This window comes from Castor canadensis, chromosome 9 (assembly GCF_047511655.1).
Source record: "Castor canadensis chromosome 9, mCasCan1.hap1v2, whole genome shotgun sequence".
Taxonomy (NCBI): domain Eukaryota; kingdom Metazoa; phylum Chordata; class Mammalia; order Rodentia; family Castoridae; genus Castor; species Castor canadensis.
In genome coordinates, this window is record NC_133394.1 from 150,388,711 (window position 1) to 150,402,010 (window position 13,300).

A 13,300-nucleotide genomic window follows, 5' to 3' on the forward strand; every position below is an offset into this window, starting at 1 on the left:
GACCATGTATTATAAGAGAGAATTAAATTCCAGATTGTATTTATGACAGAATGAAACATGTGAAGGTCATTTCTTTAACTACCCAAATTTCAAGATTGCTGCAGAAGGCTGTGCCCCCCTTTTTTTCTTTATTTTTCCCCCCTCTGGTCTGAGCTGGAGTGTTAACCCCTGAATGCCTTCATCCTAGTGAGACCTGATTGAAATAAGTTTGAAAACCTGTTTTTCTTAAAAGTAGCAGTAGAACAGAGTAACAATTTTTGCATTGACTCTATAATAAGAATTGTTCTCAAGATGGTTACATATTTATGTGGAAAAAGCCTAAGCAGTTTATAGCAGAGATCTTTAAAATAAATACCCTGTTTTTTGTTACCTTGAATAGCATATTAACCTTATAGTAGCAGTTTAAGAACCATTTTGAAGATGCTTACACCTACACACACACTGTGAGCACGCCATCAGATGGATGCGTAATCTGACCAGCCATTAGCAAGGGACACATAAGCATCTCATGACTGTCTCAGTAACAGACCAAGCTCACTGCACCAACCTTTTGGAACAGTTATTTTTTAACCAGCAACAGTCAAAGTTGCTCCTTTTTTTCCCTCACCCTTTTAGGTAGGTTCTCCTCATTTATGCTCCCTAGAAGTAAAGGTGTCAGCAATTTCAGTATTTCTGGCATATTTTAATAATTCTAAATTGTTTTTTATTTACTTTTTATTTTTAAGACATAAAAACTCAACTGAAGGAGTGTATTAAACCTTTCATCCTTTTCTGTCTCCAAACATTTTATGACATTTCATTTTTTGTCTCTTCCCTATCTCGCTCTCCCCTCTCTCTCTTTCTCACTCCTGTCTCTCCTCACTTCATTCATGAAGACCTCATCCCAATTTTGTTTTCATTCCTCCACCTCCCCCTTTGTAGTCACAACCTTCTGCAACATTCCTTTTCTTTCAAGTCAGACCATATCTTATGTACCAGTGCAAGTCCGTCCTTCATGTGTTAATTTTTGTAAGAGCTCAGTTAGTGCTGAGCCTCAGTCCTTCAGGATGCCCATTTTGGGTGAAGATGTGGAAACTGGGGCACCAAAGCTACCCATCAAGACTGGAAGACTGATTTTTCCTCAGTCTGCCCAACAAATTTGTACCTAAATTTAAATAAACAGCAGAGTCTGGTTTTTGAAGACCAATTTTAGCCTCTTGGCTTTTCCTATTCTCCTGAATGTTAGGGTTTTGTTGTTGTTGTTGTTTTCACAATTACTCTGTAAACTTTATTAACCACAGTTTTATCTAGCGATCCTTCCAGGGGCCGTCCTACACCAAAAGCAGGCCAATCTACTTCACAAAGGACCTTTGGCTTGTTAGGAGTTAACTTAACTCTGTAGTCTCCATTAAATCCCTTTTAAAATTTATTAATCATACACTCCAAGCGAGTGTTTTTATTCTGATTTCCACCCATCTCTGCCTGTTACCAGATGGCAAGACAGACACAGAGCGGAAGGGACTCCTCAGTCACCTCACAGCTGGGCTGTGTCTCAGCTCACATTTTCATATACTTTCATACAGCACCGTACTTCCACCAGCTCCCTGAACCTAAGAGACACAGTTTCACCCTCAAAAAGGCGATTACTAGGGTGTCTCATTAGGAGGTGATCAGGCTCCCCTTCTGCCTCCTGGGGCAGGCCTGAATTTGAACCTGGGTTCTTACCAATCTGATGAGCTGTGCTTCCCTTCCCTCACTGTTTCCTATGCCTCACTGGGTTTCATTGTGCATCCAAGGCCCTCACCCCTCTGGATGAATCCCCCTCTGGATCAAGCTGTCTGTTGGCACCTGGTGGGATCTACTCCTGGCGGTCCAGGGGGATGCACGCCAATGACAAGGGAGGTGATAACTCACCATGTCCGCAATCCTGGACAAGCCTCCAAGAAATGTTGTGGGAGTTTGCTAGCTGAGATATGGGACTCTGAGGCAAATAGCAGGAAGCAACATTTTATTGTGCCAACATAGACTCAGCAGACTCATGACCAAAGGCTGAGACCGAAGAACAAAGGGGTCTCACCTCATATACCCTTGCAAGCAGGTTATGGAAGCAACCTGCAAGGTCAAATCCGTATATGGTTATATTTAATTTTATTGTCTACTTTATCCTAGTGCTACATGACTTCCCCTCCCTGGTGCTATGTGACCTTCCTCATGTTCAGATTTCTCAGGTTTTATCTCTCTGCCCTGCCATCCCTACCTCCTTGCTACTTTCTGAGGACTCAGGACTAGTCTGTTTTTTTTCTGATCCTCATGCCTGCTACAACTGCCCATCTGAGTCAGGAACCCCATCCTTCTGAGTCCCCAGCACTCTTGCTGCTCCTCCGGTGGGCCAAGTCCCACAGTCCAGAATTTTTCTTGCATCTCTTTCCTTTCTTTACTATTCTTTTATTTATTTTGTCATTAAACTTTTAAAAATAATTTTATTAGGATGTGTTCATTATACGGGGGGGATTCATAGTGACAGTTCTGATTAGACTTATATTGTACATTAGTTACATCACCCCCATTGTCTCTCCCCCTCAACCCCCATCATCCCCACCCCACTTTAAGCAACTGCAAGAGGTTTACTTGTTCTATTTCATATAGGTATATGAAGTCCATCAACCATATACCCTCACCCTAATCTCCTTCCTTCACCCTCCCCCTCCCATGAGTACCCTCCCCACACACATATGCTGTACCTGTTTTACAGTCCAGTCTTTCATTATTAGTGTTTAAGTTGATGTTCAAAGGGGTGTCTTCATGTGTGCCCACTGTGGGTAAACTTTTCTTTGGTCCATTCAACTCCTTCCATTACTCTCCCTTACCCCTTTTCCTCCCACCCCCCACTCTTCAACAGCTTTCAATACACATTGTTATATCCACTACCTTCACATCTTATGTTATGCAATATTACTGATGCTCTATCACTTGTTTGTAATTTCTAATCATTTTTTGGTAGAGTTTTTAGGGTCTTTTTTTTTTAGGGTCTTTTGTTATAGGATCATATCATCTGAATCCCTTTTATTTCTTGCTCTTGTCTTATTGCTCTGGCTAGAAATTCCAAAATTATATTGAATAGGAGTGGAGAAAGCAGACAGCCTCATTTCTGACTTGAAGGGGAACGGTTTCAGTTGTTCTTTATTTAGAATGAAGTTGGCTCTAGGTTTTTTATATATAGCCTTTATTATGTTGGGGAACATTCCTTCTATTCCTAGTTTCTTCAGAGCATTTATCATGAACGGATGTTGGATTTTGTCACAGACTTTTTTTTTTTATTGAAAGGATCATGTGGTTTTAGTCCTTGCTTTTGTTTATATGCTGTATCATGTTTATGGATTTACATGTGTTGAACCATCCTTGTGTCCCTGGAATGAAATGGACTTTGTCATGGTGTATGATCTTTTTGACATGTAGTTGAATTCTGTTTGCCAGTATTTTGTTGAGCATCTTTGCATCTGTATTCATTAAAGATACTGGTCTATAATTCTCTTTTCTGGTTATGTTTTTATTGGGTTTCAGAATGAATGTAATGCTTGCTTCATAGAATGAGTTTGGTAGTGTTCCTTCCCTTTCTTTTTCCTGGACAAGTTTGAGGAGTGTTGGTGTTAGTTCTTCTTTAAAGTTTTGGTAAAATTTGGCCCTGAATCCATCAGATTCTAGGCTCTTCTTTGTAAGGAGACTCTTTATTACTTCTTCAATTTTGTTGCATGTAATAGGACTATTGAGGTGGTTTATATCTTCTTGGTTCAATTTTGGTTGCTTATATGCATCCAGGAATTTTATCTATTTCATCTAGATTTTCCAGTTTACTTGGGAATGTAAGTTTTTAAAGTACTCTCTAATGATTCTCTGGATTTCATTAGTATTTATTGTTATGTCCCCTTTTTCATCTCTGATTTTATTAATTTGGGTCTTTCCCTCCTCCATTTTGTCATGTTGGCTAAGGTTTGTTAATCTTTTCAAAGCACCAACTTTTTGTTTCACTGATTCTTTGTGTAGTTTGTTTGGTTTTGATCTTGTTAATCTCATCCCTGATCTTTATTATTTCTCTCCTTCTGCTGGTTTGGGGTGTGGTTTGTTCTTGTCTTTCTAGGAGCTTAAGGTGCATCATTAGGTTGTTTACTTGAGAGGTCTCTGTCTTTTAATGTAGGCACCTACAGGTATAAACTTTCCCCTTAGCAAGCCTTTGTTGTGTTTCACAGATTCTGGTAGCTGTATTGCTAGTTGTTGAGTGAAATACTCTGTAGATATCAACCATGTCTATTTGGTCTAATGTGGATAAGCTCTGAAGTTTCTTTGTTGATCTTTTGTTTGGGTAACCTATCTATTGGTGACAGTGAGGTATTCAGGTTTCCCACTATCACTGTGTTAAAGTCTATCTGTGCTCTTAGGGCCATTAGAGAGTTTGTTTGTTTGTTTTTTTTAAATAAATGGGTGCCCCTGTGTTTAATGCATATATGTTAAGGATTGATATTTGCTCTTGATGAATCATTCCTTTCATTAATATGAAATAACCTTCATTGTCTCTTCTGACTGATTTTAGTCTGAAGTCTACTTTGTCAGATATGAGTGTAGCTACTCCTGCCTGTTTATAGGATCCATTTGCTTGGAAAACTTTTTTTCCACCCTTTGACTCTAAGCCAGTGTTTACTTTTTTCAGTAAAATGAGTCTCTTGTAAGTAACATATGTTAGGTCTTGTTTTTTAACTCAGTTTGCTATTCTATGTCTTTTGATTGGGGCATTGAGGCCATTTTCATTCAGTGTTAAAATTAAGAAGTGCCTGTCGTTTCCAGTCATTTTTATTCCCCTGTTTTTTACTTTTACCTATTCCTTGTTTACTGGTCTGCTTGCTCAAAAGGGTTTATTCTTTCTTGACTCTACCTGTCTCACTCTAGTTTCTTCTTCTGTGTGTAAAAGTCCTTTAAGTATCTTCTGTAGTGCTGGATTGGTAGTCATGAATTCCTTTAGTTTTTCCTTGTGGACGGTTTTAATTTTTCCTTCAATTAGGAAGGATAGTTTTGCTAGATAGACTAGTCTAGGCTGACAGCTGCTTTCTTTCAGGGCCTGAATTATGCCTTCCAATGACCTTCTTGTGTTTAAGAATTTGTGTTGAGAAATCTGCTGTTATTCTCATGGGTTTGCCTTCATATGTGACTTGTCTTTTTAATTTGCATCAAAGTGATCTGACACATCACTTAAAGTGTTAGTTTGAAAACAGCAACCCCCTCCCATTCCCACATCTCAGAAGCGAAGGAGTTCCCATTTCTTCCCATCTCTTGATGACTACACTGCAATACTGTGGCTTTTGTTTTCTGGCAGTAGCCATCATCTTCCCATGTTGGAAGGGAGGAGGATTTAGCTCCCTCTCTCCTCCATGAGTACACCCACCCTTTCCCATATCACCCCCTCCCCCACTGGGTTTTCTCAGGATTCCCTCATTTGATTCTGTACATATTATTCACTGTGAGTCAGGGAGTGGTTACCATTACATCTGCCTTCCTGTCCTGTATAAAATTTTATTTTCCATGAAAATAATAGTTGCCAGATATTTTTGTTTGCTGAAGTCAATGTGATTATCATTCACTCAACACTAAACTCTCCTCATGTGTGTACATTTGAAGACATTTGAATGCATAATGTATTTGATCAATTTTATCTTCTTGAGAAAAACACCTCTCCCAGAAACATTCTGATATGCTCCAAGCTTAACTAGTTGCTCTTTAAAGTGTGGACTGCACCAGCAACCTTAAGATCACCAGGAAATTTGGTAGGAATGCAAAGTCCTGGGCCCTCCACCCCCACCCCAGACTCTCTGCTTGAGAGCCTTTGGACAGGGTCCAGCAAGATGTGTTTACTTAGAGTTTAAGAACCAACCACCCTAGGTATTCACAGTAGTCATTAAGAATTTTCAGGGCCACTATACTGGGACTCCCTCCCCTCTGTCCTGATTGGATCCCGTTTTAGGGATCCTGAGCACTTGTCTTATGTGAATGGAGCACATCCTATAGTAGCTTTCTGAGAATGGGATGGATGGAACTCCTGAGAACATCTATATCTAGAAATATCCACAGTCTTCCATCCTTATACTTAATTTAGTTAGATTCAGTAGGCATTGAATTTCGGGTTGGAGATCATTTTCTCCCAGACTTGTGAAGGCATTTTTCATTTTTTTTCTTACTTCCATAGTTGGTGTTGAGAAATTTGATTGTATTCTGAGCCTTGATGATTTGCATAAAATTTCTTTTTCTTTTGTTCCTCGATAGACTCTTAGAGTCTTTTCTTTGCCCCTGGTATATGAAGTTGCATCAGGATGGGTCTGGGTGGGTCCTACTGCCAGCACTGGGCATTCATCTTTCTCTTTCCATGTGGGGCCATGTGTTCTTGATATCTTTGAGGATTATTTTATATGTTCTCTTGTTTCTTTAAAGAATTTCTATTATTTAGGTTGAATCAGCCCTCTATTATTATCTTAGTCTTCCTCTCCAGTGTCCTATCTCTTCTGTCTGTTTTTAATGCTTCCTTCTGGAAGACTTTTCTCAACTTCATACTTGGCTTTGGATTTTTCACAATTTAACGTTCAAGAGTTCTTACACTCAGAATCCTCTGTGTTTGTGCAGCCCTGTTCCTATTTTGTGAACAGACTGTCTTATCTCTCTGAGGAAATTATAACTTCTCATTTGTTTTAAGTTTTCTTTTTCCTGTGCAGTTGTTTCTTGCTCACTTTTTCCTTTTGTTGTTTTGGGTTTTACCTTTCACAGTAGAGTCTGTCCTCAAATGGCTGGTTACTCTTGGTCTCCTGGTAATTTTCAAGTGGGAACTAAAAAAACTGATGCTCCCCCTGTGGAGTGGATGGGGTTTTCCATTGGGAGTCTTAATGTAGGCTGAGCTGACTGGGTCCTTCCTTACACAACCTTTGTACTGGTCAGATACAGTTGCTAAACAAACAATTCCAAAATCTCCAGCTGTATCGTCTGTCCCTCTGCACTCCAGTACCCACCCCAGACTGCTCCAGATGCATGGACTCCCTGAGACAGGCTGAGCCTCTGTCCGCCTCAGGGCCTTTGCACTTGCTGTTCCCTGTCTCTAGAGTGCTCTTTTCCAAGGGATTTCAAGGCTCACTCTCTCATTTCAAGTCTCTTCTCAAATGCTACCTCAACCAAGGCACTTCCCCAACAGTCACTCTCCATTCTCCCATTCTCTGTATTTTTCTCTATAGCACTTATCATCCCTGCATGCTGAGTACTTATTTGAACATTTGTTTATATCTTTCTTGGCACACTGGAGTGTCAGCCCTAGATTTCAAGTGTGTGTTCATCACTGTCCCCAGGGCCTGGAACAAGACTGGGTGTGTGGAGTGTGTTCAGTGATTGTTGCCGACTAACCCAATGACAAACAGGTGATACTCCTTCAGTGCAGAGTACCTCGAGAGCAACTAGGGGTCAATGCAGAAGTTGATACGTATATCTGCCGTAACAGGATTTTAAATACTGGCTTCAATATTGCAAATCAATTTTAGCGAGTAAGTGATTTTTGCACATACAGGATTCACAAGTAATGGACATCAATTATAGTTTGCAATACAAATCACTCCATATTTTAAGGTAACCTTTCTAAGAAACTGGTCAGTGTCATTGAAAACAGCAGGAGCATCAATATTTCTTTGCAGTTCCTGCTGCAAAAAGAGGAGCCCATGGTCATTGGGACCCCGACCCAGAAAAAGAATGGATGAGCTTTACTCCAAGGGCATCCTGAGTCCTGGGGCACACTGAGATGGACATCTCTGGGGCTCATATCTTGGAAAGGTGGCCTGGACAGTCTTGAAGGATGCATAGAGACCTCAAGTGGGCATGGGAGGTGGGTAGGGGACACAGAGGTGACTGCTGGTAGAGCAGTCACTGGCTAAATTCCCGGGACACAGATGAGGCTGATGGACTCTGGGGTCCCATTTTCCTTCTCTTTGGATTTCAGAAGGACGACACTCAGCACCTGCTCAGGCATTTGGAGCCTGATGCTCAGACCCCATCGGAAACCAGCTCCCCCACCAGGAGGCGCAAGAGAGAAGCACACGTGTCACAGGAGGCTCTGGAGGTAAGCCTGTGTCTGTGTTTGCCTGGGCACATGCTGGATGTCACCCTCCTGCCCGCCCAGGTGTCATGCCACGAGCTTAATCCTCTGACACATTTATTTTCCTGATAGGCCTCATTTACATAAGGTATCATTTGCATACAGTAAAATGCACTGATTTTAAGTTTATGATTTGATGAGTTGTGACAAACACAGAGCCCTAGTGATGGATCCCACCCCTAGAAAGCTCAACCCTTACACTTGCACTTCTCAAGCAACCCCAGGTGCGAGCTGCATGGCTGTGGGTTGGTTTTGCTGTCCTCTGCCTGCACCCCCTCAGCTGCCTCTGAGAGCACCCTGCTTTGTGGCACAACCTCAACTCGAGCTTTTCTGTTGTGTGCCCCATTACCGCTCAGCATGGGTTGCGTGATGGCCTGATGGCCTGGGGGTTTCCAGTGTTTGTTGGGCGGTTAGGAGTAAGACTGCCACGAAACGTTCATGTATGCATCTATTTCTTTTCATTTATTTCTCTTAAGCAAATATGGAGGTGGGGGCAGTGCTGGGGGCGGTGCTGGGCCCAGGCAGAGATCTCATAAGTATGGCTCCTCCATGCCCCTTCCTGGCACCCTCACCCTGTCCATCCTGAGCCTTCCACAGAGCATCTCCCTGGGTGAGCTCTGTGGGTGCAGAGGGGGTGACATTTCTAGCCCCACCCCCCAAAAAAAGCTGCAGTCTTCCTTTCCTGGGAAAGGGGGCATTGCTTCAGCAATCCACTGATGCCAGGCCACTGTATATGTATGTGCCCACCCTTTGTGCAATGAAAGCCTCTTGTGAATTGTCATGTGCTAATTCATGTCCCCATTTTCCAGATGAGGACACTGAAGCTCAGAGAGTCCCTGAGTCCCACAACTGGGGCATAGCTGAGCTTGGGTTTGCTCCTGGATCTCTTTGGTCCCTGCCCACTGCATTCTGCTGCACCCACGGTTTCATCCAGGAGGCCAGGGGCCTCAACTGATTGCAGAGGAGAGTGGGCTGGGTGCAGTGAGATTTTGAAGTCGCTAAACATCAGATTCTAATCTTCCTGGCCATCCCCCCTGCCCACACCTCTCAAAGATTCCCAGAAATAGGGCTCTCCTGGCTTGCAGAGGGATGGGCTACCAACCTGGATCTGCTGTGGAGGTGACAGAAATGACAGAGAGAGTGCCACTGCGATTCCAGTAGCAGGGTTTGCGGGCAAACCAGTTGTGCTTCCTCCTCCACATGCTGCGTGTCTCTAGCTCCTGCTCCCCGTCTCTGTTTCTGTGTGTTCATCTCTTCATGTGTGTCTGTGAACAAGTAGGTGATGGCATCTCTCTGTGTAACTTTCCATCCCTGACTCCATGTGTGTCTCAGAGGGTCTCCATACGACAGTGTGTGAGTTTACAGGGGTGTGCTGCACCCCTGGCTCTGTTCTCTTTCCCTCAGTTCTCTCTTCTGTTCTTCTCCCTCCCTTCATACATTAAGAGCCTGCTTACAGAAAGGAAAACTCGTGTGCACACAAAACTTTTCCACTATTGCCAAAACGTGGAAACAACACAAACAGCCCTTGGCTGAAGATGGGGTAAATGATATATGATACGATGAAATATTATTTGACCATGAAAAGAAACTAAATACTGATACATCTTACAGTGTGTGTGAACCCTGAAGCTGTGCTAAATGAAAGAAGCCAGTCATAAAATACCACATAGTACAGATCTCTGTTCATAGGAAATGTCCAGAACTGGAAAGTTGCGTGGACAGAGAGTAGATGAGTGGTTGCCAGGGGCAGGAACAAGGAAAAGGGAGAGTGGGTGAATAGTAAAGGGTTTCTCTTTTTCATTTATTTTTTTGATGGTTCTAAGGTTTGAACTCAGGGCCTCCCACTTGCTAGGCAGGTGCTGTACCACTTGTGTCATGCCCCCCAGCCCTTTTTTGCTTTGGTTATTGTTTGAATAGGGTCTTATTTTATGCCTAGGCCATCCTGATCTGTGATCTTCCTATTATGCTTTCCTTGTAGTTGATTTGACAGGTATGTGCCACCACACCCAGTGTTTTATTGGCTGAGATGGGGGGGCCTCAGGAACTTTTTGCCCATGCTGGTCTCGAACTGTTATCCTCCCGATCTCTACTTCCTGAATAGCTAAGATTACAGGCATGAGCCACCTTGCCTGGCCCAAGGGTTTCTCTTTGATGTGATAAAACTTTCCAGAATTGGCTGTGGTGATACTGCCAATATCTGTGAAGATACCAAAAAGTTATACACCAAAGCTGGGTGATGCTATACAAGGATGAATTGTATGCCGTATGAATTCTACTTCATCAAAACTATTAAAAAGAGAAAGAAAAAACACACAGGGTAGCTTTGGATGGGATGGAAAGGACACTGGCTTTGGGATCCAGAGTGGAGCCCAGCCCTGGCTCTGCTACTATTTGCTGTGTGATGTTGGGAATAATACAACCTGGCTGAACTGCAAGGTACTTCCCTCTAGAGTGACAGTCACAACGGCTCCCTCCTCAGGACCCTCAAGGTTGAGTTCACTAGAAATTCCCATCACAGTCACCAAAGGCCCTTCCAGATCTGTCAGCAGCTGGCCAGACTGTCTTCCCTCTGGAAGGTTAACGTGTTTCTTTTCCGCCTGGCAATGTTTTACCTGTTAGGCATTTCACCGAGGCTGCAGCTGCCATTACCAAGTTAATGATTGCTCAGAGTTGAGTTCAATATCTGCCTATGCCACTGGCTAAACAGAGGGTGAGCTCCTGTACTGCTTCGGGCAGGGTGCGTCCAGTTGCAATTCTGCATCCTCCAGCACACAGAAAGCCTGGGCCTCGCTCTCCACGCTAACCTTGGGTGAACTGTTTATTGAATAACCCCTGTTGTTCAAAAGCACTCTGGAAATTCAGGAGGCTCTGAGGTCTGCCGTCCCCAGCCTGGGCTCCACACCGCTCCTTACTGTGGAGGGAGGAGAAGGGGCTGGGGCCCTGTGGAGGTGTTCATGTGTTGGCTGAGGTATCTTCAGGTAGGTTAGGGACACTCACACTAGCTTCTGAAGGACTGTACTGTGGCCACTTTCTGAATGGTTGCATTGCCTCTCGGGGGTCAGAATTGCACTTTCTCCCAGTTGAGGCAGGTGGATGTGTTTGCCAGCTCAGCCTGCTCAGAACTCCTCTGCGGAGAGATCTGGAGGCAGCTCCAGCCTGCCACACTGCCTTCACCAACTCGCTCACTTCCTGCAAGTCACTGACTTGGTCCCCCAGGAGAGGTGCAGAGGAGGTCTGGATGCAGGGCAGGCTGTGAGTCAGTCAGTCCCGCTACAGTCAGGAAAGGCTTCTCAAGGGAGGTGATTGCCCAGCAGGGTTTGAGCTGCCAGAGACCATCTTGACAGCAGCTGCCCAAGGCTTGGCATCTCTTTTGTTCCAGGAATCAGCTGTGAACTTGGAGCAAATGCCCCAAACCCGTTTATTGACTGGGACAATTGAGGCTCAGAGAAGTTCAAAGTCTTACCCAACTGCTTCTTTTTTGTTTAAGGTTAGGGTGCAAAATCCTGTGTGAGTGTTGTCTTGTGTGTTTATACCCTTGACAATGCTAAGGTTATTTTTAAAATTTTTAATTGATACAAATAATTGTATATATTTGTGGGGTACAGTACAATAATTCAGTATGTACTCAATGTGTTATGATCAAATCTGGCTAAATAGCACCTATCTCCTCAAACCTTCCCATTTCTCTATGTCAGGAGCTCCAGCATCTTTCGTCTACTGGTTTGGAAATGTATCACACATTGTTGTAGGTGACAGTGACCCTATGGTGCTATGGAACACTAGGACTGATCCCTCACCTCTTAAATCTATTTCACGTGCTTGCTTTTGCCACTCAAAGGTGGTTCACAGTTCCTTGGGAGATTGCTGTTAATTAATCTCGAGTTATTCAAGTCCTTATTATTTCCAAAACCAGGGAATTTGAATTAAATGGTAATATCTGCCTGCCCAAGCTTTTGTCCAGACCCTCTTCCACCCACCTGTTCATTCATCCGTCCATCCATTCATTCATCTATCCACACAACCATCGACCAATCCGTCAGTTAGTCCACCTATTCATCCATTCACCCATCCATCCTCCCATCCACCCATCCACCCTCCCATCCATCCATCCATCCATCCTCCCATTCACCCATCCATCCTCCCATTCACCCATCCAGCCAGCCACTCTTTCATCCCTACATCCATCCTCCTATCCACCCATCCATCCATCCTTCTAGCAAGGATCTAAATGGCCCATTGTGACCCCTTTCCAACACCACTGGTATCACTGGAATATGACACCTTGGAAACCCTTGATAGTTTATCCTTCATTTTGCAAGAAGCCTGTCACACCATTTCTCCTCTCTCCTTCACAGGAGTGTGAGTCATCTTATAACAGTAACATCACAGCATTTGCACTGAAGGCCAGAGTCGTCTACCCCATCAACCAAAAGTTCCGGGTGAGAGTTCTGAGCTCCATCTTAGAAATGCAGTCAATTCAATAATGTACTAGATGTACTAGACATCCAGGTAGGAGTGAAGGGGATTAAATGTGTCATTTTCGGTCCTATTCACGGGTTCTATGGCAGGTTATTTTAATAGGGGTTATTTTGAGGCTATGGAGCAAAACTTGAAAGTTAATCTGTTCTGTGACAGACCAGATTAGACAGGCCAGGAGTGCCCCTGGACCAGGACTGTGCAGAGGGCATCCATTGCACTGTGGGGAGCCCTGGGCCTAGGAGGGGCTCTATGAGCAGATTGTCCCAGCCAAGTGACTTTAGGGAGCTGCCATTGCACTGTATTTCCTACAGGCACCAAAGCATCCCAGGCTTGTACATTCCCAGACCCAAGGCCAGCAGGAACAGGGGCCTCTGTGGTTACTTGTAAGGATCAGTGAGTGTGTGAAGCATTAGCCCTGCAGCAAATTCACCATCACTGTTTTCTGGTGCCATTTTTTTTTTTTGTAACAGCAGCTAGGTGTTCAGAGGACAAGTTCTGAATCCCAGGGTCTCATCCTGACTGCCATCTCAGCATTTACTGTGACTGACTTCTCCATGCCTCGGTTTCCCCAGCTATGAATAGGGGCAATGAGTGCTTCCACCTCACCAGCTGTTCTGAGGTTTAGGACTGGGAGAGGAGCTCAGAATAGTGTGTGGCATATGTGGCGGGTTTTTA

At 43.8% G+C, this 13,300-nt stretch overlaps 1 protein-coding gene across 4 annotated transcripts in view; it reads left to right on the forward strand.

Annotated features, from left to right (window-relative positions):
• Positions 1-13,300, forward strand: part of Evc (EvC ciliary complex subunit 1) — a 59,463-nt gene that overhangs the window by 6,756 nt on the left and 39,407 nt on the right. For all 4 annotated transcript variants that reach the window (XM_074042652.1, XM_074042651.1, XM_074042653.1 and 1 more), the window contains exons 2-3: positions 7,991-8,110; positions 12,502-12,585. In XM_074042652.1, coding sequence (XP_073898753.1) covers positions 7,991-8,110; positions 12,502-12,585 — 204 coding nt within the window. The remainder of the gene's footprint in view (positions 1-7,990; positions 8,111-12,501; positions 12,586-13,300) is intronic.